The sequence below is a fragment of the Furipterus horrens genome, unplaced genomic scaffold (assembly GCF_987537825.1).
Source record: "Furipterus horrens unplaced genomic scaffold, mFurHor1.1.pri manual_scaffold_13, whole genome shotgun sequence".
NCBI lineage: Eukaryota > Metazoa > Chordata > Mammalia > Chiroptera > Furipteridae > Furipterus > Furipterus horrens.
Genome location: NW_028327183.1, coordinates 50208243 through 50233885, shown reverse-complemented (window position 1 = coordinate 50233885; position 25643 = coordinate 50208243). Strand labels below are relative to the sequence as shown.

At 52.9% G+C, this 25643-nt stretch overlaps 1 protein-coding gene across 1 annotated transcript in view; it reads right to left on the bottom strand.

The window, feature by feature from the left end:
- MYH14 (myosin heavy chain 14) overlaps positions 1–25643 on the bottom strand; it is a 75876-nt gene that overhangs the window by 12378 nt on the left and 37855 nt on the right. Inside the window, exons 18-34 of the mRNA XM_090261199.1 lie at positions 23311–23432; positions 20868–20937; positions 20572–20732; positions 19497–19605; positions 18492–18623; positions 17472–17678; positions 15918–16055; positions 13875–13998; positions 13142–13313; positions 11337–11549; positions 10664–10808; positions 9840–10046; positions 7713–7817; positions 7480–7632; positions 6009–6257; positions 2299–2511; positions 379–591 (exon numbers count right to left, since the gene is read on the bottom strand). Of these exons, the coding sequence (XP_090117325.1) occupies positions 379–591; positions 2299–2511; positions 6009–6257; positions 7480–7632; positions 7713–7817; positions 9840–10046; positions 10664–10808; positions 11337–11549; positions 13142–13313; positions 13875–13998; positions 15918–16055; positions 17472–17678; positions 18492–18623; positions 19497–19605; positions 20572–20732; positions 20868–20937; positions 23311–23432 (2733 nt within the window). The remainder of the gene's footprint in view (positions 1–378; positions 592–2298; positions 2512–6008; positions 6258–7479; positions 7633–7712; positions 7818–9839; positions 10047–10663; positions 10809–11336; positions 11550–13141; positions 13314–13874; positions 13999–15917; positions 16056–17471; positions 17679–18491; positions 18624–19496; positions 19606–20571; positions 20733–20867; positions 20938–23310; positions 23433–25643) is intronic.

Here is a 25643-nt window from a genome sequence, read left to right as displayed (position 1 = left end):
CAGTCTCTCCCCCTGCAGTCCGCTGCCCACGTGGCCCCGGAGGGGTCCTTCTGACTCTCAGAGCTGACCTGCCCCTCCCATGTGCAGCACCCTAGGGCCTTGCCCACTGCAGCCCCTAGGACTGAAGAGGAATGAATCAAAGTGCAGGTGGCCCAGCGGGTCAGCGAGCCTGTGATGAACACATGGGGATGTGGGGGCGCTGTGGGCTGCGGTCACCATGGGGAATGGGCTGGGGAGCAAGAGGCTGGTGGCCAGCAGATGGGACTTGAGGAGAAACACCAGGGAGCAGGTGGGACCTCCGGCCCTCCTGCTGCCGGTACCCCCAAGGCCCAGCCAGCTGGATGGCGCCCTGCGGCCTCCCGCGTGGCCTGCTGGTACCTGCTTGGCCAGCTGCCGCCGCCTCTCCTCCCCAGCCTCGTCTCGGCCCTGCAGATCCCGCTCGTGCTGTGCCTTCAGAGCCTGCACAGTCACTTCCAGGCGCAGCTTGGCATCTTCGGCGGCTGTCAGCTCGTCCTCCAGCTCCGTCACCTGCGTTCGCAGGTCACTGGCTGCCTGTTCTGCCACCCGGCGGGCTCGCTCCAGCTCATGCACCTGGTGGGGGAGGAGAGTGAGCACGGGGCAGCAGGGTCCCTTGGACAGACCCTGATCTGTCCTAGGAGAGAGTGAGGGGACCCCAAGTCAATGGGCCCATCCTAGTTCGTTCATTCATTCACTCATTCACATTTCCTGGGCACCCACTTACTACGTCTCGTTCCGAATCATGTACAATGTTTTGTTAAGAACCTAAGCACAATAATTCTACTATCGGGAGCTCTTGAGAGTCCAGTTCAAGTCTTAGGTCAGCTGACTCTCACACATGGTGGACTGTTTTGGATAGTGAGCTCACTTCCCTGGGACTTCCCCTTTGGGAATGCTGCGTGGAAATGGGCCGAAGGTGTGACCCCAGAGCTGTCAGGGTTTGTTTCTACCAGACCGTCTCCACTCGCTCCTATTTTTTTCCAGCTTGGGGGGTACCCAGACTTTTCAGGGAGGTATAAATTATTTAAAAATCCCATATGCCCTGTGGAACAGATCTGGGCTCACAAATTCTCAGATACTCTCTCCCCCACCCCCGCCCCCCTCTCTGTCACCTCCTCAGAGACACGTCCCTCGGCCGGTCAGGGCCTCCCTGCTGCCCATGCTCCTGGCACTGAGTCCCTTTCACCTCAGCTGTAGTCACTTGGTCATGTCACATGTGCTTGACTGTCCTTTTGTGCGACACCGGCCTCCCACACGGGACTGAGGCTCCACGGGGCAGGGACTGTTTCTGAGCAGGACCACTGCTCAGCGACCACTGCTCAGTGACAGGGTTGACTTTTAGCCCTTGCAAGGGACCACTGGTCTGCCCTCCTATTTGGCACCTGCCAATCCACTTTGTTTGCTTGAAGGAATCAAACTTTGTCTCATCAATATCTTATTCCCCAAAAAGGTCACTACAAAGAAGAGGCCTTAGTAGTTGGAGTATGAGTTGGATTTGGGCTCCAGTATCCCTGGGGGTTCAGGCCAAGTCTGGGGGTTCTCTCCAGGCCTGGTTAAAAGCTCTATTGCATCAATGCCAGAGGCCAGGTGCTCAACTAAACACGTATGTGCCAGTGCCTCCAGTCATCAGTCAGGTGGCCTCTGTCTGTAGGCCCGTCATGGCTGGTGCCCCACAGACATATTTACTGGGTAAATGAAGGAAGCATGAAGTGGAGGGTGGACCTTTCAGAAGGCTGGGGCACTGGCTGAGTGAGGGGGCCCGGGAACAGGCCTGGGGTACCCCTCACGGGCCCTGGAGGGACGGATGCGTCGGGGGAAGACAGAGACCTGTGTGGCTTGGGGGTGACGCAGCAGGTCTCCTCACATTGTGTGTGTGTGTGTGTGTGTGTGTGTGTGCCCGCGCGCATGCGCGCACGTACATACTCATGTTTGGGGAGTGGTTCTCAGCTTCTATGTTGCAGGACATTTTCTTCATGTTTTCTGTCTCTTGAGTATTCACACACATATGTGATGTGATTCCCATGCTCTACATGTACATGGGAACATGCATGTTTGGTGAGCAGACCTCATGCTTTGTGTGTGAACATGTGTGTTTGATGGAAGATTCTTATGGTATGTGTAGGTGAACACATGTGTTTGGTCAGCATCTCTGCCCCTGTTCTGTGCTTGTGCATGAACACACACTTGGACTACTGGGTCTATTCATGTTCTGCACGTGACAGCACACGTGTGCACACAGCTGTCACGTGGGTCTCTCAGGGAAAGGGGACCCCCGCTCACGCTCTTGCCGACGTCATCCTTGCTGCTCAGCAGGGCCTCCATCTCAGCCCGCAGGGCCCGGTTCTGTCGCTCTAGCTCCTCACGCGCTTCCTGCTCCTCCTCCAGCGCCCGGGCCAATGACAGGGCCCGAGCCTCACGCTCCCGGCCCTCGGCCTCCACCCGCTCGCGGTCCTCCACTGCCCGCAGCACAGCGGCCTTCTCCTCTGCCAGGAGCTTCCGGGTTGAGGGAGATGGGGTGAGGGAAATAGATTAGCTGAAAGGAGTGTACAAGGGGATGGGGCAGCCAGGGACAGAGACAGACAGACAGAGGCAGAGACATGGAGGGACGCAGAGGATTCAAGCTGCAACGTGTCTCACACCAGCTCAGCTCTTGAATAGATCAAACTCATCAGCCCCTCACTCTAGATACAGAAAGAGGAAAGGGTGTTTCTTCTTCTTGGGGTAGTGGTAGAAAAAAAATACACCTATATTTTAAAAGTGTACTTCAACCTTTACTGTTTTAAGCCACAGTCATTGAGCCCTGGCTGGTGTGGCTCAGTGGACTGAGTGCCAGCCTAAGAACCAAAGGGTCGCCAGTTTGATTCCCAGTCAGGGCACAAGCCTGGGTTGTGGGTCAGGTCCCCAGCTGGGGGGGTGCATGAGAGGCAACCACACATTGATGTTTCTCTCCTTCTTTTTCTCCCTCCTTTCCCCTTTCTCTAAAAATAAATAAATAAAATCTTTAAAAAATAGTAAGACAAGATCATTGAAAACAATAAAACTTACAATGCAGGCAAAGAAGGGAAGAGAGTGGGACTCAGTCAAGAGAAAAATCAGTCCATGAAAACAGATCCACAGACGGCCTAGATACTATCGCAGAAGGACTATGATAAGTTTCAGGGCAAGATGGAGACTATGAGTGAAGAGACTGGGTTATCTCAGGAGGGATTTGAAACCATAAAACAGAACCAGACAGAACTGAAAAATAAAATAAGTGAACCCAGAAAGTCACTGGATGAAACGGAGGGCAGACTGGACGCAGAAGAATTCATACACTTGAAAACAGGTCAATAGAAATTCCCTAACAGAGCGAAGGAAGAGCAAAATGAACAGAGCTTTAACCACCCACGAGACAGCACCAGGCAGTCAAGCAGACATGTGTTTGGAGTCCCAGAGGAACCGGAAGAAAACCCAATGGGATCTATAAAAAAAACTACCAGCACTAATAAGTGAGTTTAGCTAGACTGTAATAAACAGTATCAATATACAAAAATTGATTGATTTCTATTCCTTAGCAATCAGAAATTGAAAGAAAAACAATAGCATTTAAAATAGCATCAAAAATATGAAATGCTTAGATATAAATCTGACAAAAGATGTGAAAAATGTAACCAAAAACCAGAAAACATGCCTGAGAATAAGTTAAAGAAGATCTAAATAAACAGATCATGTTCCTGGGCCAGAAAACTCAGTATTGTTAAGATGTCAATTCTTCCCGAATTGACCCATAGGTTCTACACAATCTCAAATCAGGAGGATTTCTGTGGTGTAGAAATGGACAAACTGATTCTAAAATACATAGGGAAATGCAGAGGACCTGGAAGAGGCAAAACAACTTCAAAAACGAAGAAAAAAGTAGAGAACTAACACTACCCGGTTCTCAGTATCTACGCAGAAGCAAGTGGGTGGAGCCTTTTCAACATGTAGTGTTTGAGCCATTGGATATCCATATACATTAAAAAAATAACCTGGAGCCATGGTAATATGAAAAAGGACTCAGAGTGGATCATAGACCTAAATGTAAAACCTAAAGCCAGGAAACTTCAAGGGAGTAAACAGAGGAGGCATCTTTGTGACCTTGAGCTAGGCAAAGATTTCTCTCAAACACAACACCAAAATCATAACCCATAAAACAACGCATTAATAAACTGGACTTCAGGGGGTAAAATCAGGACAACTGTAATAGCATAATCAATAAAATCAATCAAATAAAAAAATAAATTGGACTTCATCAAAATTAAAAAGTTTTGCTCTTAGAAAGACTCTGTTAAGAGAGTGTAAGACTGGATAAAGCTATTTGCAAAGCTATATATCTGATAAAGACCTTGTATCCAGAATATAAAATAAACTTTCCAAATTCAATAAGAAATAATCCAACTTTTAAAAAATAAAGGCAAAGACTTGAATAGACACTTCACCAAAGATGTGTGGATGGCAATAAGCAGTGAGATGCTCAACACCGTAGTTCATTCGGGAAATGTGGATTAAAACCCCTACATGCTATTAGAAAGACTAAGGCTTTATTTATAAGAGCCCAAACTAGAAACTCCCCAAAGGTTCATCAATAGGTAGTTAATAGAGATACAAAATGTGATTTATCTATACAGGAACAATACTCAGCAGAAAAAAAAAGTGAAAGGAAAGAAAAAGAATGGATTATTGTTACATGCAAAAACATGGATGACTCTCAAAATATTGGGAGTGAAAGATGCTCACCAAAAAAGAGGTTTCTGTTAAAAGAATTCATATAAAATCCTAGAATACAAAAAAGTGGAGCTATAAAGAGCCACGCTGATCTTTGGGAGTGCATTAAGCAGTCACACATACAAGTATGTGGAGCCTGAGAAGAAAGGGAAAGAGGGAAGAAGTGGCATAAAAATATGTGAAGAAATAATGCTAAAATTGTCCACTGTTGATCAAAAACAATAACCCAGGAAGCCTGGCAAACCCAAAGCAGGACACATACAAGACCCACAGATGCACATATAATCAAACTGCTAAAAACCAAAGGTAAAGAGAAAAAACTTAAACCATCTAGAAAAACATGTCCCGTGACCCACAGGGAGACAATAATTTCAATGTCTGCTAACTTTTCCTCTGAAACAGGGGAGGCCAGAGACCATGGAATGGTGGCTCCCAAGCGCTGAGAGAATAAAACCGGTTACCTAGCATTCTCCATCCAGTGAAAATACCTTTCAAAAGTGAAGGTAGAACAATGATGCCTCCATTTTCTAGATTAAAAAAATGAGGCACAGAGAGGGCGGTGCAATTTTCCTAAACCACACAGTCAGGAAGGGGCTGAAACTCAGATTGCCTAATCTCTTCTTTGTTTTTAATCTTCACCTGAGAACATGTTTATTGATTTTAGAGAGGGGAAGGGAGGGAGAAAGAGAGGGAGAGAAACATCGATGTGAGAGAGACACATCAATCAGTTTCCTCTCATACGCACCCCAGCTGGGACCAAACCGTCAACCTAGGCATGTGCCCTGACTGGGAATCGAACCTGCAACCTTTTGGTTTATGGGATGACCCTCCAACCAACTGAACCACACTGACCAGGGCTGGGTTGCCTGAGGTGAATGCTCTGGGGTGCTGAGATCTTCATTTCACCCTCAGATTTCCAGGTGCTTAATAGTATCCCCATTTCCTAGATGGGCACACTGAGGCTGAAATGGACAAACCAGCTTGCCCGAGGCACAGGGAGCCAGCAGGAGAAGCAAGATGTGTTATTTCATTTCATCCTCGCCAGCCCCCTTTGGTGCACCCTGAGGACACGTCTGGGAGTAAAAGGGGTGCTAACAGTAGTTATTCTGGGACAAGAGACATGGCCAGGCTGGCTCACAGACTCAGAGGGAAGAAGCGTCTGCCCTCTGGTCCCGGTTGCCCACAGTGACGACGCGAGGCACGGACTAGCACCCCTGCGTCCCAGCGGGGTCCCAGAGGCGGCCCACCTGGTCGAATTTGCGCTGCTTCTTCTCCAGCGCGCTCACGAGCTGTCGCTGCTGCTCCAGGTCCATGGTGACGTCGTCCAGCTCCTGCTGCAGCTGCCGGCGGCCCCTCTCCAGCCGCTCCACCGCCTCCGTCTTCTCCACCAGGCGCTGCGTCAGGGCCTCGGCCTCGCGGACGGCCCGGCGCCGGGCCTCTTCCCCTGCCTCCAGCGCCCCCGCCTCCTCCTCCTGGCGTCGCCGCCACTCCGAGAGCTGAGGGGGAGCACAGAGAGGGTGGGTGGCAGTCATGGCTGTGACCAAGGTGTGAGCTGGCAGCACCCCGTTCCCCAGATGAGGAGACTGAGGCCTGAAGAGGGAAGTGACTCACTGGATTGGGCTCTTCTGCCTCGGAGTGGGGTTGAGGTGGTGAGTTCTATAAGCTTCTCCACGAGATTAAAATTATTCCCGCTGCGACCCAGAAGATGAATCAGACCCCAGCTCTGCCCTGGGGAACCCCCAATCTGATGGAGAGGACTAAGTGTCACAGCCAGGGTGATGGAGGCTAAGGTAGAAGTGTGGGGGCCATGGGAGTCCCCAGGAGGGGCTTAGACTCTGTTTAGAACATTTAAGGGAGACTTCCTGGAGGAGGCAGCATTGGAGATGGAACTTAAGGTATGCATAGGAGTTTGCCAGTTGAAGAAGGGTATTTGCAGGCATGCATTCATTATTCATTCACTCAACAGGCATTTCTCAAGGCCCCCCATAAGTCAGGCTCTAGGTTGGCCTATGTTGGGACCAGATCTACCTCAAAGTCCTGCTTTAAAGGAGCTCTCCATTTGGTGGGGGGACTCATGGGCAGAGACTGTTCCAGCCCAGGATGACTGGAGTGGGGACAGGGGAGAAAGAAGGGTCGTGGGAGCTCAGCGGGTGGGGGGGGGGATGGACAAGGAGGTGGCCAGAGACTTTCCACAATAGCGAGTCCTGAAGCATGAAAAGCGCTTCCCAAGTGAAATGGGGAAGGCAACGGGAGAGGTGAACACAGCTAGAGAGAGAGGAGGGACCAGAGAATGTAGGGCCTCCCAGGCGAGAGCCATAGCTTTGTTCAGGGAGGAGCTGGGAAGCCATGGGAGGGCTGTGAGCCAGGGAAGGGCAGGGTCAGCTCTGCGGGCAGAGAGACCGCGTGGAGGATGAGCCAGAAGAGGAGAGACAGGAGGCTGGGAGGCTTGAAGGGAGGCGGAGATGAGGACCCAGGTGGCAGAGGAGGAGGCCTGAGCAGGGCTGGGGCTGTGCGGACGGAAAGTAGGGGCTAAGTCAGAAAGTCAGGACTCTGCACTGACAGGCCGTGGGGGCCGAGGGACAGTCGGCGGTGGGACTGGCACCCAGAAGGTTGGGCTGTGGCTGGTTGGGCAGTGGGGCCATCTCTGAGCCAGGGAGCCAGGAGGAACAGGTCGGGGCACTAAGTGTTCCCTTGAGGTCTCCCTCCAGCGCCACTCACCTGGACCTGGGAGGTCTGCAGCTCACGGCCCGCCCGCTCCCTGGCGGCTGCCTCCTCTTCCAGCTGCTCCCGCAGCCCCGCCATCTCAGCCTCCAAGGCGCGTACCCGGGACCCCAAGGCCAGCTTCGCCCTGGTCTCCTCCTGCAGTAGCTCCTGTAGAGGGAGGAGAGAATGGATGTCAGGTGTGCGCACAAGGGTGGGAGGGGCTGGGTGGGGTTGGGGGCTGCGGTCACCTGGGTGTCGTGCAGCTGGGCCTCTGTGCTGCTCAGCTCCTTGCTCAGCCGGATGGCTCGGGACTCGGCCTCACTCAGAGCCCCAGACACATTCTCCAGTTCGGCCTGTGGGAAAGGGGCACCTTCCAGCAGCGGCTTCCACCCAGCCCAGCCCATCTGCTCCTCCACCTCCACCTGCAGCATCTACCACACAGCCAGTGGGGCTGCGAATGGTACAGCCTCTGTGGAAAACAGTCTGGCAGTTCCTTAAAGGGTGAAACACAAGTTTCCATACTGCCTAGCAATTCCGCTCCTAGGTGTGTACCCAAGAGAAATGAAAACATGTCCATACACAACACGTACCGGGACCTTCACAGCAGCATTACTCACAGGCAGAAACAACTCAAATCCCCATCGGCTGATGAGTGGATAAACAGAAAGTGCCCAGGAACTATTCCAGGCACTTGGCAACTTTTGGCTCTCTGGGTCCGCACACCAACCCTCTGAGGGAGACACCACTATTATTCCCAGTTGACATGAAGGAAAACGGAGGCACAGAGAAGCTAGGAAATGTGCTTAGGAGCACACAGCCGCAAGTGGTGGAACTGAGATTTGAGCGCAGGCAGAATGGCTCCGGAGCTGTACTGTCCAAAATGGCGGCCCCTAGCCGTATGGGGTCGCGTAAAGTAAAATTAAATAGAAGTAAAAACCCAGTTCCCTGGTTGTACTTGCCGCAGTTCAAGTGCTCGCTAGCCGAGTGGATAGCACAAATACAGAACATTTCCAATGCTGGGGAAACTTCTGCTGGGAGGTGTGGCCTAGAACTTCCGCTATCAGCCATCAAGCTCTCCTTTCGGTGACACTTTTACTTTTGTAACGTGTAAAGTGCTTATTAGCACCGTGATGACTGCACAGCATGGTTCCATTTAGGGCAGACCCTAGCGTCCCTCCAAATCCATTCTCCCTTGGTCCCGCTGTGACAGGTTATTAACTGGGCCCCTGGCCGCCCACTAGAAACTACATTTCCCAGCCTCCCTTGCAGGGAACTATGGTCATGTGATTATAGTATGGCCAATGGAATGCAAGCAAAGTGATATATGCAAATTATATCCCTTCCTAAACTGGAGCCCGGTTGTGCCCACAACCCCAGATTCCACTCTGAAGATGAGGTCGATGCCCACTGGGACTGTGGAACAATAAGGCCGAGGACCCTGGCTCTTGGGCCACCTCATGGAGCAAGTATAGTGTCCTGCTAGCCTGAAATGCTTACCTTGAGCATGTTCATTGGGAGGGAAAGACACGTGCATTTTATTTAAAATGATGAATGCTGGGGTCTCTCTGTTGCAGCAGCCTAACCTTTAATGAGTACATACACGCTCTTCATCTCTTTTCCCCTGTTGGGGCTGGGGAATTGAAGGCATTCTTCCCTCTGTTCTTTTTGCTGTTTGTATTCTCAATAATGAACATGTGTTGGGTCATTTAGTCAAAAACAACAACATCGAACCCACTGTTCGCAGAGTCACAGAATGACGTTGTTCTCACCCGGTTCCAGGCATTCACTCTGCGTTTTTCTGATCAGACCCTCCATATCAACCTGCCCAGGCTCTGTAGCTTCAGCTTCACTGGAGAGGACACTCCAGCGTCATCACAAGATGTCGATTCAACACGGGAGGAGACAGATAGCGTGTCACTCCCGAGTTGGACTGCACAGCCATTCTCGGCGGTGCAGATAGACTCTTAAGAAGCTACACCATCGTCTCTCGAGACGGACGGCTGCCGCCGCCGCCGACGATCAGACCACAGATTACCGAAAGCCAGACGAGAAGCCTGGCAGGGTGAGGAGCTACAGGGCCAGGCAGGCCAGGGTTCGAGTTTTGGCTCTGAGTGACGTTAGACAATCAGCTTCACCTCCCTGGGCCTCAGCTTCCTCGTGTGTAAAGTGGGAACAATATTAGCACTGCCATCAAAGGAGAGTCAGGGGGACCCAGTGAAATGCACAGGATGCTTGGTATACAATAACCACTCATCAAGTACTAGCTAGCCATGTGTGATTATGTTAGAAAGGTTGGAAGGGACCAAACAGAAGCCCAGAGAGAGCAGGCGTCTCCCTCAAGGCCACACAGCAGAGACCACGCCTGCCCCACTCACCTGGGCTCGCTGCAGCTTCTCGGCAGCCTCCACTCGTGCCCGCTCCCCGTCACTAGCCCGGCCCTGCACCTCCTGCAGCTGTGACTCCAGGCGGCGCCTCCGCTGCTCGCCCTCTTGACGCATGGTCTGCAAGGTACTCAGCTCTGCCCGGAGCTCAGCCACCTCGGTCTCCAGAGCCAACCGGGTCTTCTCCCATGCACCTTTGCCCTGGCAGGGAAGAGAAACAAGCAAAGATTTATGATTCCCCCCACCAACCAGGTCAGGCACGTTCTTGCCTCAGGGCCTTTGCACTGGCTATTCCCGCTGGAAGTCCTCACTGTTCCTTAAACAACAAGGCACATTCCTGCCTCAAGGCCTGTGCACTGGTTATGCCCCCTGCCTGGAACTCACCTCCCCACTGATGCTGGGATGGCTCAACCCTCAGCTCCCTCAGTTTTTTAACTCAGATGTCACTTCTCACAGAGCCCCTCCATGGCCTCTATTTAAAGTCACAAGCCCCTGACTTAGCACCTGATCCCCCTTTCCTGTTCATCATTTCCCTGTAGCACTCATTACCCCAGTATCAATTATGAATATGTTTACATCGTCTACACTCTGCCTTTCCTGCTAAAACAGGAGCTCCGCAGGGAAAGGTTCGTTGGTGGTTTTGTTCACGGCTGGTGCGCACCCAGCGAATGCTGAATGAAGATGGAACGAGGACGTGGATGTGTGAGGAAGGAACCCCAGGCAGATGGGCTGGCCTGGAACCTGCCAAGGACACCTCCTCCAACCCAGCATCCTGCCCTCCCTCCCTGGGCCCCACCCCCACTCCTGCCGTAACCCACCCTCCGGGCCTGTTCCAGCTGTTCCGCCAGCTCTCCCAGCGCCTGAGTGTGGCGCTGCCTCAGCTCCTGCACCGCCACCTCGTGAATGCGTGTCTCCTCCTCCAGAGTCTTCTTCAACTCCGTCACCTCCTGTTCCCTCTTGGACCTTTGATTGGGGGACAGGGGCAGGGAACAGAATTTCAGAACAGGGGAAGGCAGGGACTATGGGGGAGCCCCCCAACAACTGGTTGGGCTTCCGTTTATTGTATCTGTCCAAGAATGGGACCTCAGTGTACGCCGAGGGGGGAATGTGGCTTTAGGGGTGAACTCCTACTCATCTTTCAAAACCCTGTTCAAAAGGCCCCTTCCCAGGGATGACTTCCTGAACTTCCTCCCGTGGAGGCGGCTTAGGGGCCTTCTCTTACCATGCTACATGACTCCATCAAAGCCCACTTTCTTCTGGACCGGGTCTGCTCTTTGCCCAAATCTGCCTCCCCCAAGACTGGGAGTTCCTGGGGGCCATGCCTGGGTCTGACTCATCTCTGTCCCCAGCTGGTCCAGAGCTAGTACTCAGTAAACAACTGTTGAATGACGAACCCTCTGTAGAGATGGAGAATTCGCACCCAAGGCCTTCTTCCCTCCCCCACCCCTGCACGTGCCCAGGCTGTGCCGGCGCCGGGCAGCCGGGCCTCACCGGAGCTCCTGCTGAGCGTTGGTCGAGTCCAGCGTATCTTCCAGCTCGCCCCGCAGGGCCTCCAGCTCCTCGCCTAGGTCCCGCCGCTGCTTCTCTGCCTTGGCCCTGGCCGCACGCTCGGCCTCCAGGTCTTCCTGGGCCTCGGCCAGTCCTGCCTGCGCCTCCCGAAGGGATTTGAGCAGCTGGGCCCGTGACCCGCCCTCCTCCTCTACCCTGGGGGCAGACAGGACCTTGGAGTTAGTTACAGAGGCAGGCAAGGGGCAGGGAAGGCCTCCTCTTCTGGGGGCGAAGAGGCCAGATGTGGCCTCTTTGGGGGGACCTGTGCTGGGTTCACACACAGCTCTGCCCCTGGGCATGTGCCTCCAGGATTCAGAGCCTCAATTTCTGAGCTGTAAAAGTGGAGCAACACTAACTAATCCCAGGGACACTTGCTAAGTAAGACCCTGCCATGTGCAAGCCCTTTGCTCTATGGTAACGCTTATGCCAGACAAGGAAACCGAGGCGCAGAGCAGGGAAAGCATATGCCCACGGCACACGGTCAGCAAGTGGCAGAGCTGACCCCGGAGACCCGCCCCATAACCTCTATAGAACACAGCCTCTTGCAAAGAGAAGTGGAATGGAGGGGCAGCTCTGATGGGGGGCTGCGCTGACAGGGGTTTGTATCCGCTGCTGGGTCACCTGCCTGGCAAGTGACAACCTCTCTAAACAGCAGGCTCCTGGTCTGTGAGAGGCATGAACACCCTACTTCACGGGCTGCCTTGAGAATGGCAATAAAATTAATAAGAATGCTGTATGATCCCCCTTATCAAGAATAGGAAAGTCTGCCCTGACTGGTGTGGCTTAGTTGGGCATCATCCTGCAAAGGTTGCTGGTTCAATTCCCAGTCAGGGCACATGCCTGGGTTGCAGGTTCCTTCCCCGATCGTGGGAGAGGCAACCGATCAATGTTTCTCTCTCACATCAATGTTTCTCTCCCACTCTGCCTCCCTCCCTTCTCCTCTCTCTAAAAATAAAGTCTATTAAAAATATAACAAGAACAAAGCAATAAAGTAATGAAAAGTGGTAACAGACACACCCAGCAGTTACTGAGGGCTCAGGGTGTGCCAAGCATTTTATGAGCACCTTCTTATTTAATTCCTACACTAACCCCCACTTTATAGAGGAAGAAACTGAAGCTACAGTGGTGATGTCATTTGGGTGAGGTCACATGACCAGAAAGGGGAGGAGCCAGGATTTGAACCCAGAAGTCAGACTCAGGGTGCGTGTTCTTACACACACACACACACACACACTCTCTGTGGACCAGCAGTTCTAAGAAGCACATTTTTCCTACAGTCAAGGGTGTCTCGGTTTGCATAAAGCACCGTGGATCAAAAGCATTTGAAAAGCCCAGCACCACATCTAGGACATGGGAGGTGTTCAATAATCATGAATGTGTCATTATAATGATTCTGGTGCCTACGATGGTCTGACCGCTTCTCAAGTCACGCTGAGCCTGGGCTGCTCGGTGAGGGGAGGCTGAGCAGGGGAGGGAGAAATCCCATTTTCTTGCCCCAGTTCTGAACCCAGAACCATGCAAGTTACTAGACACCAGGGCCTAGTTTCATCGTTCCCTTAAGCAGGTGGGCTTGGAGCTCTCGTCAAGGCCAGTTCACACAGGGGACACTGAGGCTCAGAGAGGGGGTGGCGGGTGCACAGCCAGTGAGCGGCCCCGCCCCCGGGAGGGCCTCGCTGGGGTGAGCCCCCGTGCTGGCAGGCCAGGTGCAGTGCTCCGTACCCCGCCGACCTCCCACCCCGACCCCGCACCTGGCCAGGGCGGCCTGCAGCTCCTCCTCCTTGCGGCCCAGCTGGGCCCGCAGCTCCTCCACGCGCTGCTGCTGTTCCACCATCTGCTCCTGCAGCTCGGAGCTCTCCCCGTCCAGCCGCCGCTTCAGCTTCTCCAGCTCCTGGCGGCCCTTCTCCTCCTTCCGTAGGCGGTCTGGAAACGGGAGTGGGGGCCATGCACGCGAGCTCCACACCCACATGCCCCACGCCTGGCAGCTCCCGCGGAGACCCACGGCCCGGCACTTGCCAGGTGTCAGACTCGGCTCAGCATCTCCCTCCTCTTTCCAGCTTCCCGGCCAGACCCTCAGACACTGCCCCCTTCTCCTCGCCCCCAAGGACGGCCTCTGCTCCTGCTTACTGCCTCTCTGCCCTGCCCTCTCCTCCCTGTCTTCCCGGCCACCGGCCTCCGGCGCTTGATCCCTTCTGCTTCTGCTTCTGAGTCCATAGCAAAAGACAGAGAGGCAGAGGGACCAAAAAAGCATCTGAAGCAGTGAGTGGGACAGTCAGAGAGAGGGAGAGACCCAAGACAAGAAAATGGCACCGAGAGACAGAAACAACGTAAGAGCTAAGAGGACACCCACTGTCTCAAGCCTTCTTACCCCCATTTAGCAGATACGACCACTGAGGCTCCGTGTGGCACCGGAGGCTGGCCCCAGGGGTCCCCAGGGAGCATGCACAGCCCCCCCACGGCTGCCCACTGCGGGAGGGCACTCACCCTCCATGTCTGCCATCGTGGCCTCATATTTCAGTCGGAGCTTATTGAGGCTCTTGATCTTCTCCTCCTCCTCGGCGGCCTGGGACGAGAACTCGGCCAGACGCTCCTCCAGCAACTTCCGCTCCTGAGGGCCGTGGGAGGTGGGGCCGTCAGGGGCAGCCCTTGCCTGACCCCCATCTCAGGCATCGTTCTCTTTGGGGTGTCTGCTTGTCTCCATTCCCTCCGATCCTCCTGCCCCCAATCCCTTCCTCCCTTCCGTTCTAGTCTAGGGTCTGTACACCCATCCCAGCCCGCCCGGTCATGCCTGTTAACTGCGGTGCAGACTCGCGTTATTGGAAATACAGCACCACTCACTGACCACCAACCCCGGATGAGCCCAGAGGGTGATTCTAATCATTTGCTCTTGTAAACGACACTGCAACCCACGCCTGCGGCATCGTGTGTGAGTGCTGGACCCTCGCTGCTGCCCCAAGTGTGGCTCGTGGACCGGCAGCGTCAGCCTCAAATGGGAGCTTGTTGGAGAATCTGGGTCTCGGTCGCACACCGGGCCTGCTGCACAGGCTCCCCAGGTGCACGGGTCTGTGCTCGTGAGCGTTTGTGAGGCACCAGCCCAGAGCAGAGCTTTCCAAACTGAGAGCAGTTTTAGAAATCCATGCAGTGGGTCAGCACGACCCTTAAAAAGAAGGAAATGGGCCCTGGCTGGTGCGGCTCAGTGGACTGAGCTCTGGCCTGCAAACCAAAGGATCACCGGTTCGATTCCCAGTCAGGGCACATGCCTGGGTTGTGGGCCAGGTCCCCGGTTGCGGGTGTGCGAGGGGCAACCACACATTGATGTTTCTCTCCCTCTCTTTCCCCCCTCCTGTCCCCTCTTTCTATAAATAAATAAATAAATAAATAAATAAATAAATAAATAAAATTAAATAAATAAAATCTTTTCTTTTTAAAGAAGGAAATGGAACAGAGTACGATAGAATAGCCACAGCACCACAGGAAGGTTCCAGAAAACTCCTGTGCATCCTTGAGCTCTGCTCAGGCATGGGTCCTCCAGAAAGCCTGAGGCCACCCTGACCACCCCCAGAAGAGATCAGGCCACCCCTCTCCACAGTTTTCTGTTCTTTCCTGCCACAGTAATTATAACTAAGTCACACAGTGTGATTATGCTTATTTCCTGTGGTGACTCATGTAGCATCCCTTTCCCCTGGGAGGGCATGGGTGGCTTTCGTCCCCTGTGCCGAACGCAGCCCTGGCCGTGGTTGGTTCGAGACGGCGGCAGGCCCTTCACCATGCCCTCATCCTGGGGTGGAGTCTAATTCCCTGCCTCCGAATCCGTGACTGCTTTAAGCTTGGTGGTCTGCACAGCACGGTCTGCAGGGCAAACCCAGGCCGCTGCCTGTTTCTACAGGTAAAGTTTTATGGGGACACAGCCATGCCTGTCTGATTGTGAACAGTCTGGAGCTGCTCTCAGCCACGATGGCAGAATTGAGCAGCCGTGACAGCCACGGAGTGGCCTGCAGATGTTCACTGTCTGGCCTTCCAGAACAAATGTTCGCCAACACCTGATGGACAGAATTCAATGGAGGTGATGCTGACTGCTTCTGCTTCCCTGCCCTGGGGCCCTGAGCAGCTGTGCCAGGCATCCAGGCTCTCTCATGGGGAGACAGGCCACACAGAGGGGCACGGAGACACCAGACACCCAGCCCCGGCCACCTGAGAGGTGACCGCCTGAGAGGGCCACAGGCCGAGCTGCAGAACGATGGGATAGAATGAAACGGTGGCTGTTTGCAGCTGTGCGGCTCTGGGGTGTCTTGTGATAGAGTGACAGGTAACGACACACAGTCACACAGTCATTGCTCAGTCAGCACCTTCTTGAGTGACCATGTGACAGAGGGAGACAAGGAGAGAGACAGGGATCAAGGGAAACACAGCCCAGACTGCGAGGGACACAGACCCTGTGGCAGGGTGAACTGGGGGCAGACAGGCAGAGGGACCCACACACCCACCAACATGCCCACGCCCCCTGCCCGGGGGGTCACGGTCACTGACCTTGCCCAGCTTGGCGTTCTGGTCTTCCAGGAGCAGCAGATCTTCCTCAAATTTCTTCAGCTTTGCCTCCGTCGTCACCTTCTCCAGCTGAAGCTTCTGCCGGGCAGCCTCCTCTGCCTCGAGGTGAGACTCCAGCTCCTGCCATGGGGAGGAGGGCGAGTGAGGCCCCAGGGCTGGGGCCGGGGTGTGATGGGGAGGATGGGGTGGAGGTGACGGTCCACGGACCCCTGGGGCTCGGGACTCAGATGGGTCCACACTCTGGGCAAGGCCGGGGAGGATAAAACCCTTTCTGGTCTTTCTGTTCCACTCACCAGCTCAACAGGCATTGACTGAGTGCCTAGTGTGTGCCAGGCACTGTTCTAGGCACCGAGGACAAACACTGTTGTCCTTGTGGAAACTACATTCTCGTGCGTGCGTGAAGATTTAGATCAACATAAACATGATAAATAAACATGTCATGTAGGTGGGCACTGTCCCCTATGGCATGTGGAGACTTAGGTGTGAACCCAGAAATTACGATTCAACATTATGAGCTGCCTTGACATCTGGTAAAATTGGGGGGAACTATAGCATCCTGGCCATAAGCCCTCCTACCCGCTCTGCTCCATGGACAAGGTCCCCGAGCCAAGGAGCCCTCTGTACCGCAGGGACCAGGCACCGTGCCTGCCTGTCCCTGCAGAGGGGAAGTCAGTGGCTTGCCATTGGGAATGAGTCAAACCAACCATCGCATCTTCCTGCAGGAACCAGGGTCACCTCCCCTTCTTGTCACTACGAAGCCTGCCTCCCACAGCCACAGTTGTTCACACTATTCCTGAGTGCGCCCCCCGGCGGCTCCCTGGGGCATGGTATCTGCTTCATTCTGCTTGTGAGTATTCGTGACCCGTAAACTGCTGTCTATCTCATCTGCCCAGGGTCGGGTGCGGTGTGTCAGGCTGTCTCCGTAACTGAAGGGGAGGATCCCATCCTCCCCCACCAGCTAAAGAGGAGGCAACGAAAACATCCCAGAGCTCCTGAAATGTGGGCAGTGTGAATGAGCAATTACGTGTCCTGCTTTATTTTATTTTATTTATTTTAAATTTCAAATAAGACATCCAGTTAATCTGTGGGATACTTTTAAGTATGTTTGGAACAACTTGGGTATGTAAATCGACTTTTTCAACAGAAGTTATGAAATATAAGAATTGCCAAATGGAAACTCAGCCTCTAAATTGAGATGAGTCTTAAATGTAAAATATACACCAGATTTTGAAGGGCAACCCCGCTAGAGCAGCCTGCCTGTGAATGTAGCAGCACAGAGGCAAATGGAGCCAGGAGATGGGGAGAGGCAGAGTACTGAGGAAGTCACTTCAGCACCTGGATCCAGCCATGCCTGAAGCTTACACATTCTGGAGTCTCCCATTCTTTGAACCAAAAAAGTGTTCTTTCTGCTTAACCCACTTTGAGCTGTTCTCTGCAAATTCATGGCCAAAAGCAACATTGTTTGGAGAAAAGCAAAGGTAGGCAGGGTAGACAGAAGGGAGGGGGCGGTGGCCCATGGGTTCAGGGGGACCAGACCTGTATATATTGCTGCAGCCTCTTCTTCTCGTTCTGCAGCTGGCGGCTGCACTCCTCCTCCTCACCCACGCGGGCCTCCAGCTCCGACACCACCAGCTCCAGCTCCTGCTTGCGGGCTGCCAGCCGCCCCCTGGTCTCCTCGGCCTCAGCGCACAGCTCTGTCTCTGCTCGAAGTTGCTCTGCCAGGCGAGCACGCTCCTCTTCCAGCTGGGGGTGGGGTGGGAGGGCAGCGGTTAGCAGGCGGTGCTCCCAGTCAGTGGACACCAGGTCCCTCCTGTCCCCTGACTTGCTTGGCTCTTTGAGGTACAGCCCTGGAACCCATTCCTCCGCCAGGTCCCCATCTCAGGATGACCCCACATTCCCCTGGTCACCGAGTCAGAGCCCTGGGTGCCGCCCTGTCCCTCACTACTCCGTCAGTCCCCGGCCCTGTCCTTCTTTCCCCGACTCCCTCTGCCTTGTCCCCTCCTCTCTGTCCTCATAGCCCCAACATGCTCAGGCCTGTTCTCCCCCAATGGACACTCTCCGCAGCCTCAGGGCCTCCAGTCTCCCCCTCTCCAGTCCACCCTACAGACATTCCCAGAGAGGCCTTTCCACCATCTTACATTTCATTTAACACTCCTACGCCCGCCCAGCAATTTAACCAAAGGACATGATTTAGGAAAAGCAAACAGAAAAATTCTCAGTGAGAAGCCGACCACCTGTATACCCTAACCCTGCTACAGAGCTGTTCCCGTGCTCTGCCCCATCCTGGAGCCCTAGGCCTGGAGCATCTTGGCTTGGCAGGAACCAGCCCCGTACCCAAGACCCTGGCTACACCCCAGGGTCCTGCCTCCTGCACACCACGGCTCAGTCACACCAGAGTTTCAACTCCTATTCAGCCCCAGTGCACCTTGGGTCTGACCTATCCTACCCCTTCTCGCCATAGCCCTGCCCGGGGAACCTGGGACTCGGCCGGAAGCCCCGCCCCTTATAATTTGGCTCCACCCCAGCCCCGCCCCACCCTCAGCCCCGCCCCCTTACCTGTGTCAAGCGGCTCTTGAGCTCGCCCACCTCGCGGGCGCTCTGTTGCTGGAGCTCCTGCACTTTCTGCAGCTCCTGAGCCCGCGCCTGCAGCACCTCATCCTGCCGTGTCACCTGCAGCAGTGGCTTCACCTAGGGGCAGGTCAAGGTGGTGAAATGGCTGGGAGGCGGCTGGGCCCAGGAGCTAAGCGTTCACACTGAGCATACGGCCGGTTTCCTGGGTCCCAAAGAATGCGGGATAACCGACCTCACTCTTCGGGCCCTTTCGGTGCAGAAAAGGGTTAGCTCAGCTGGCCTGGGCTGCCCAAACCCTGCTCATTCCAAAGAAAGGACGGGCCCTTGCCTGGGTCCTAGAGGCAGCCGCTAAGCCCTTTGAATATCTGCCTGATGGATGACTTGGTATATCTGAGGGATGGTATCAGCTGACCTCTGGAGGGGCTGGAGACCGAGTAACAGAGGTCATCCACACGGGGCTCAGCCACCCCTATGTGACAGATCCAATGACAACCCTGGACACTGAGGCTTGGGTGAGGCTCCCCAGCAGGCAGCATCCCATATGTGTGGTCACACGTCATGCCTGGAAGGTTAGGAGCTGTCTACATGACGCCACTGGAAGAGACACACGGAAGCTTGCGTGGGCCCCTGAACTCTGGCCTGTGTGCCTTTTCTCTTTACTGATTTTAATCTGTGTCCTTTCACCGTAATAAACTGCAACCATGAGTATAACAGTGTTTCTGATTTCTGTGAGGCCTTCCCGTGGATCGTTGACTCTGAAGGGGTCTTCTGGATCCAGCTGCACCTGAAGCTGTCCTACTTCTTTTTTCCATGTTGGTTGAAATGGGATATTTGGGTCACTTGCTACCTAAAGAATCCCGATGAACAAAGGTCTGGCTGATTGGTCCCATTTTACAGATGCAGCAAACTGAGGCCCAAACAGAGGAGGTCACTTGCCCCAGCAGACCTGCCCACAAGGCCCCCACCTCCTTGCTGCTCAGGCGGCCTCACCTTGATGAACAGCCGCCACCACTGCCAGTGTCGCAGCTTGAGGTAAGCCGCGCAGTTCCGCTGCATCACCCTGAGCGCGCTCTGCTGCTGCTGCCGCTTCTGGAAGGCCCTGGGCGGGGAGACGGGCACGTGGGAGAGTGGGCGCTCAGCCCCCCAGGCCCTGCCCCCTTAGCAACAGAGAGCTCCCTTCACTGCGTCAACTGTTATTAAGTGCCTACTGTGCTCAAGCACCGTTCTACTCCTGGTAAATCTTGTGGACAGTTCATCAGTTCTGCGCCCTCGACCCTCTCGGCCTTGACCCTCCTCAGCCCCGCAGCCTCACCTTCACCACCTGCACCCTCACCTAGCCCCTTCCCCAGGCCCCCAGCCTCCAGAGCGGTCTTTCTCCACCCACTCCTGAGGCTCCCTAGCACCCCAAGCAAGGCCCCCGCCCCTCAGCCTTGTATTTGGGGGTCTTTTATCTGCTGATCCTTCCTCCGGGCCAGTTCCAAGAAGGAGATGCTCCTGCAAACTTCCTGCATTCCTGCAGCCCAGAGAGTCTTTCCCACCCTGCTTGGCCCCCCTGGGCATCAAGTGTGACCTGGGGGGCGCCCTGTTCTGCGGGGCCTCCTGATGCACTTGTACGGCCCCCATCAAAGCACATCTTGCCCCAGACTATGTTGCTTTGTGCCTCTGTTGTCTCCCCCTCCAGACTGAAGTCCCTCGAGGGACTGGCCAGTAGGGTGACCACCCCGACCTAGTGGACTTGGGGCTTTCTCTGTTAGCACTGAAAATCATGCATCCTGGGAAACCTGCAGTCCCAGGCAAACAGGGAGGGTTGGTCCCCCTGTGACAGAGTCTAGCTCTGCGAGTCTCTAGTGTCGCCTTGCACTGGGCCTAGCTCACAGGGGCCCCAGGGGCCTTAGAGCCAAGAGGCGTGGGCACCTGGTGGTTCCCTCCCTTTGCCTCTCAGCCTTTCTACTATTTTGGAGGCCTTGACATCTGGGGCCATCTGGGGCCATCTGGTCAACCCCTCCCTGCATGTGCGCCCCCCTCCTTAGTCAGCGGGACCCCAGAAGACAGTGTGGTGCCTCACTTGCGAGCCAGGAATCCCCGGGCAGCTGCTTGGAAAGACACGATGATGTCTGTGACCTTCAGGTCCCGCTCCTCTTCCAGCTGGGCCAGGACCCCCGCCCGGAAGAAAATCTTACTCTGTCCCACACGGTAGAGGTTGGGATCCAGTTCTAGGGCCTGGATCTGTGAGGGATCGGGGATGATAAGAAGAAGGGACTGTGAGAGGGGAGGTCCCAGCCCCTCTCCTCCCTCCTGGGGTTGTGCGTGCGCGCACACACACATGCGCACACACACGCGCGCACATACACACACACTTACCATCTTCTCACAGGCCTGCTTCCCGTCCATAAAGCCCTTGGGGATGGCATTGGGTGTCAGGATCTCATACCTTCAGGGGACGGGCAGGGGTGGGGAGTCGAGAGTTACAGCAAACTGTCACCATGGCCGGACACTGGGCTCAGAGTGACAGCTAGCAATAACCAATGACAATAACGAGAACAGTAAGAAAAGTGGACGTTCGACCTCAGCCACACCCTGAGCTAAGAGCACTAGCACCACCGCCGCCAACTTCGATAATAGCAGACCCGGCTCCGTGGATACCTACCTCATGCTGACTATGAGCGTTTATTACCTCGCCACCACTTTTCACTGAGACAGAAAATAACGGAGGGTCTCAGAATGGGCATGTAAGAATAACAAAAACAGCAGCTGAGCTCTGACCAGGCAGCTCAGTTGGTTAGAGTAGCATCGTGATACATCAAGGTTGCAGGTTCAATCCCCGGTCAGGGCACATGCAAGAAGCATCAATAAGTGGAAGAACAACTCAATGTTTCTCTCTTTCTCTTTCTCCCTTCCTCTCTCTCTTTAAAAATCAATTTAAAAAATGTTTTTAAACAGCAGTTGATGTTTTGAATCTTATGGGTCAGGCCCTGGGCTGCTCTACATCAATTTCTTTCCAATTTCTGAGTGTAACTCAGAATGTCAAAACAACAACAACATTTTATAGCCCTAGCTAGTGTGGCTCACTGGATTGATAGCTGGCCTGCGCGCCAAAAGGTCGCCAGTCTGATTCTCTGTTGGGGCACCTGCCTGCGTTGCAGGTCCCAGTAGGGGGCATGCAACTGATGGATGTCTCTCACACATTTAGATGTTTCTCTCCTTCTTTCTCCCTGCCCCCCCCATCTAAAATAAATGAATAAATAAAAAAAATCTTTAAAAAATACATTTTATAAACATATACATGGTCTGTCCTCAGAGCCTTGCCCCTGCTGTGCCCTCTCCCCAGATTTCAATATTTCCTATAAAATAATGTATATTATCTATACCATTTATAAACACATATATGCACATTTATATGTCATATATAATATACATTTTTAAGACTGGTGTTTGAGAATGTGTGTGTATGTGTGTGTGTGTGTGTGTATCAGGGTTTCTCAATCACCAGGGGTCTTGTTAAAATACAGATCCTAGTTCAGTAAGCCTGGGCGGGGTCTGAAATTTGCATATTGACCAGCTGCTGGCTGCTGGTGTTGCTGCTCCGGGGACCACACTTTGAGTAGCAAACTACAGACCTGTACTGTCCAGTACAGCAGCTCCCGGCCATGTGTGATTGCCAAGCCCTTGTAATGTCATCTGGGCAACGGAACTGAATTTTTAAAAACATGTTTATTGATTTTCCTTTTTTTTTTTCTTTTTGGAGAGAACCATCAATATGTGGTTGCCTCTCATGCACCCCCAACTGAGTACCTGGCCCACAACCCAGGCATGTGCCCTGACTGGGAATCGAGCCGGCAGCCTTTGGTTCACAGGCCAGCGCTCAATTCACTGAGTCATATGAGCTAGGGCTGTTTATTGATTTTAGAGGAAGAGGAAGGGGGACAGGGAGAGGGAGAGAGAGAAATATTGATTGGTTGCCTCCTATAGCGCCCTGATTGGGGATGAAACCCACAACCTTTTGGTGTACGGGACAATACTCCAACCAACTGAGCCACACCAGACGATACTCCAACCAACTGAGCCACACCGGCAAGAGCTGAACTGGATTTGTAACTGTATTTACTTTTCACTAACTGAACTTTAAATGTAAAAACTGAAGCAGTGTAAAATATGTTTTTCTTTAACACAACTTCATTGTCTTGATAGGACTATAATTCACTTTGACCAATGGAAATATAGTGTAAGACACGCCACATTTCTAAGACTTGGTAGGAAAAAAAGTATGCACAATGTCTCACCACTAATTTTTATACTGATTACATGTTCAATTTACCCCATATCTTAGATGTAGTGAGTTAAATAAAATATGTTGTCGACATTAATTTTGCCTACCTCTTTTTACTTTAAAAAATATGGCTATTACAAAAATTTTAATTGTATACAGGTCTAATGTTCTATTTCTAATGGACAGCATTGATATATACAGCTTGTGTGAAGCGTAATTTTTATTGTAATATTTACCATATTATTTGCTTTCTTTTTTTTCTAAGTTGATATTTTCTATTCTAGCCTATTCCACTGCAATTTTTTTTAAGAAATGCCAATTGCAACACGTTGATCGCAATATGATGCTCCCTGCCCTTTCTCTCCGGGAGCGCACGAGCGGGTGACTGCTGGCCCGCATCACAGAGGGGAAGACTGAGCCTCAGCAAACCTCAGGAACTTGCCCGCTGTCCCGGCTCAGAAGTAGCAGCGAGAGGCTTTGGATGCAGGTAGGGTGTCTTCCAGACCCGAGCCCCGCGCCGCCCCTGACCCCGCTCACCGCTGCCGGAACTCCTGGAAGAGGATGCGGTTGGGGAAGCCTTGGCGACAGATGCGGATGCCCTCCAGGACGCCGTTACAGCGCAGCTGATCCAGCACCAGCCGCGGCTCCAGCTTCCCGGCCTGTGGGCGGTGGAACGGACACGCAGGGTCAGCGGCGCCCGCATGGGGGCGCCACTCGCGGGACGACAGCCGTCCGGGGAAACCACGTGGAACGGCCGTTTTCGCAGGTCAGCCCTGGTTGGCCATTGCGTATGGTTCCACCTATAATTTACTGAGCACCTACTACGTGCCAGGCAGAAATCCCTGCCCTGGGGAACTTCGCAGTCCAGTGGGAGAGACTGACAGCAAATGAGGTGGAGAAGTGACTAATAAATGAAAGAAAGAAATAACGGTAAGTGCGCAGTAGAACAGAACAGGAGCGGGAAGCGCTGACTTAGCGCAGAGGATGGTCGGTCAAGGTGTGTGGTGTGAACAAAGCCCATAAATCACTATTTTTGGTAAGAATGGCAAAAATGGTAAACAGTACACGAATTTAAATGATACATTCCAAGAGAGACCTTTTGCCTTGCCCATGTCCCCAGAGCAGTCAACACAATCCCTCGTTTCCTATGGAACCTTCTAGATTAGTTGTCCCCAACCCCGGCTAAACTCTAGGGCCCATGGGAAGCTTAAAACAATTAAGACAACAAAAACCACCCCCATACACACACACAAAACCCCACACCCAATGCTCCTGCCCTAGCCTAGGGCAGAATTGGAACCGCTGGGCGGTGGGATTTAACTCAGGAAAACCACCGGGCTGGATCTTTTTCTACAGCCATTTAGGCATATTATTTTATATCCATGCATCCATCAAACACTTACCGAATATCCATCACATGCCACGCACTGCTCTAGGTTTTGGGGACTGAGCAGTGAAAAAGGAGATAAAAGCACCTAACTTCAGGTTGTTCGTGTTCTGGCAAAAGGGAGTTTCTGTTTGTCTGTGACTATATAATACTCCCCTGTCCCGGCAATAAGGCTTCAATGTTGTGGGAGGGAGCCATGCCTTCCCCTCTGATCTCAGTCCAGAGTGACCGGGTGGAATCTCATCCTGGCTCCATGCATGGTCATGTGACCCAGGTCTGGCCAATCAGAGTAACCAGTTCGGAGGTGGGCACAGAGCCATCCTGGGCCAATGAGAGCCTGCCCTGGGACTTTTGTTGGGGCTGTGGGGCAAGAGATGCCCTTTTCCCTAGGGCTGCTGAACTGGGAGATAGAAGGCTGGACCCACTGGGGGCTGCCTTGCCACCCTGAGGGTGCTGAGAGAGAAAGAGACCCACAGAGAGGTTCCTTCAAAGTGAAGGCAACACACAGAAAAGCAGTGTCAAGCAAAGGAAAAAGGTTCCTGATGCCACCAGTTGAGCACCTGGATCCAGCTGTATCTGAACCCAACAGTGGAATTGTCAATTACGTGAATCTACACATTCTCACTTTCGCTTAGGCTGCCTTAGCTGGCACTCTCTCACCACCGAAAGAGCCCGCAGGAATTAGCTGAAAACAGCTGGAAATTGGACATAATAAATAAGACGGTCTCATAAGAACTTCCTTCCTTTTTTCCCACTCTCTCCCTCCATCCCACTCTTTGACAAGATATTTGGCAGGCTTGAGTGGGTAAGCACTCAGCAAGGCCAGGAGATTGATTTCATAAAAGGGGACCAATAAAACAGGTAAATATGTACTATATTATAAGATCGAGGTCTCCCCTGTGGCTAAAAAAAAGTTACGAATTTGTACAGGGGAAAGAATTACAATGAACTCTATGGCATTGGACTGCAACTTGACATAGTGTGAACGCATGGTTTGCAAAGTATAAAGATAGTTATAAAAATAAATACAGAAGTAAACATGTGTATACATTTATGTGTGTGCATGTGTAAACCTATGTGTGTGCTTGTATATACATTTGTGTATAAAAACATAGCTCTGCTTACTGAGAGGTCCTGGGAGTGCCACCCTGATAGCCCTGAGCACACCCAGCACCCAGGTCTTAAGACTCTAAGCACCATTCTCCACCAGAAAGAACCAGGGCTTCTTGGAGAAGTGGATGTCTATGGATGTCATATTTTATCAACTGTAAGTCCCATCAATAGTGAGACACTTCTATTTTATATGTCACCGAGAAAGCAAAACTCCTGTCAATTAAACTCTGACAAGCTATTGATTATAAGCCATATCCCAAGTTCAGAAATGCTAAAGTGTCAGAAATACATGTGTCTTAGATTTGATAAAATATGGTGTTTGTAGACCTGAGAAAGAGACACACACATACAGAGATCCACCAACCCAATA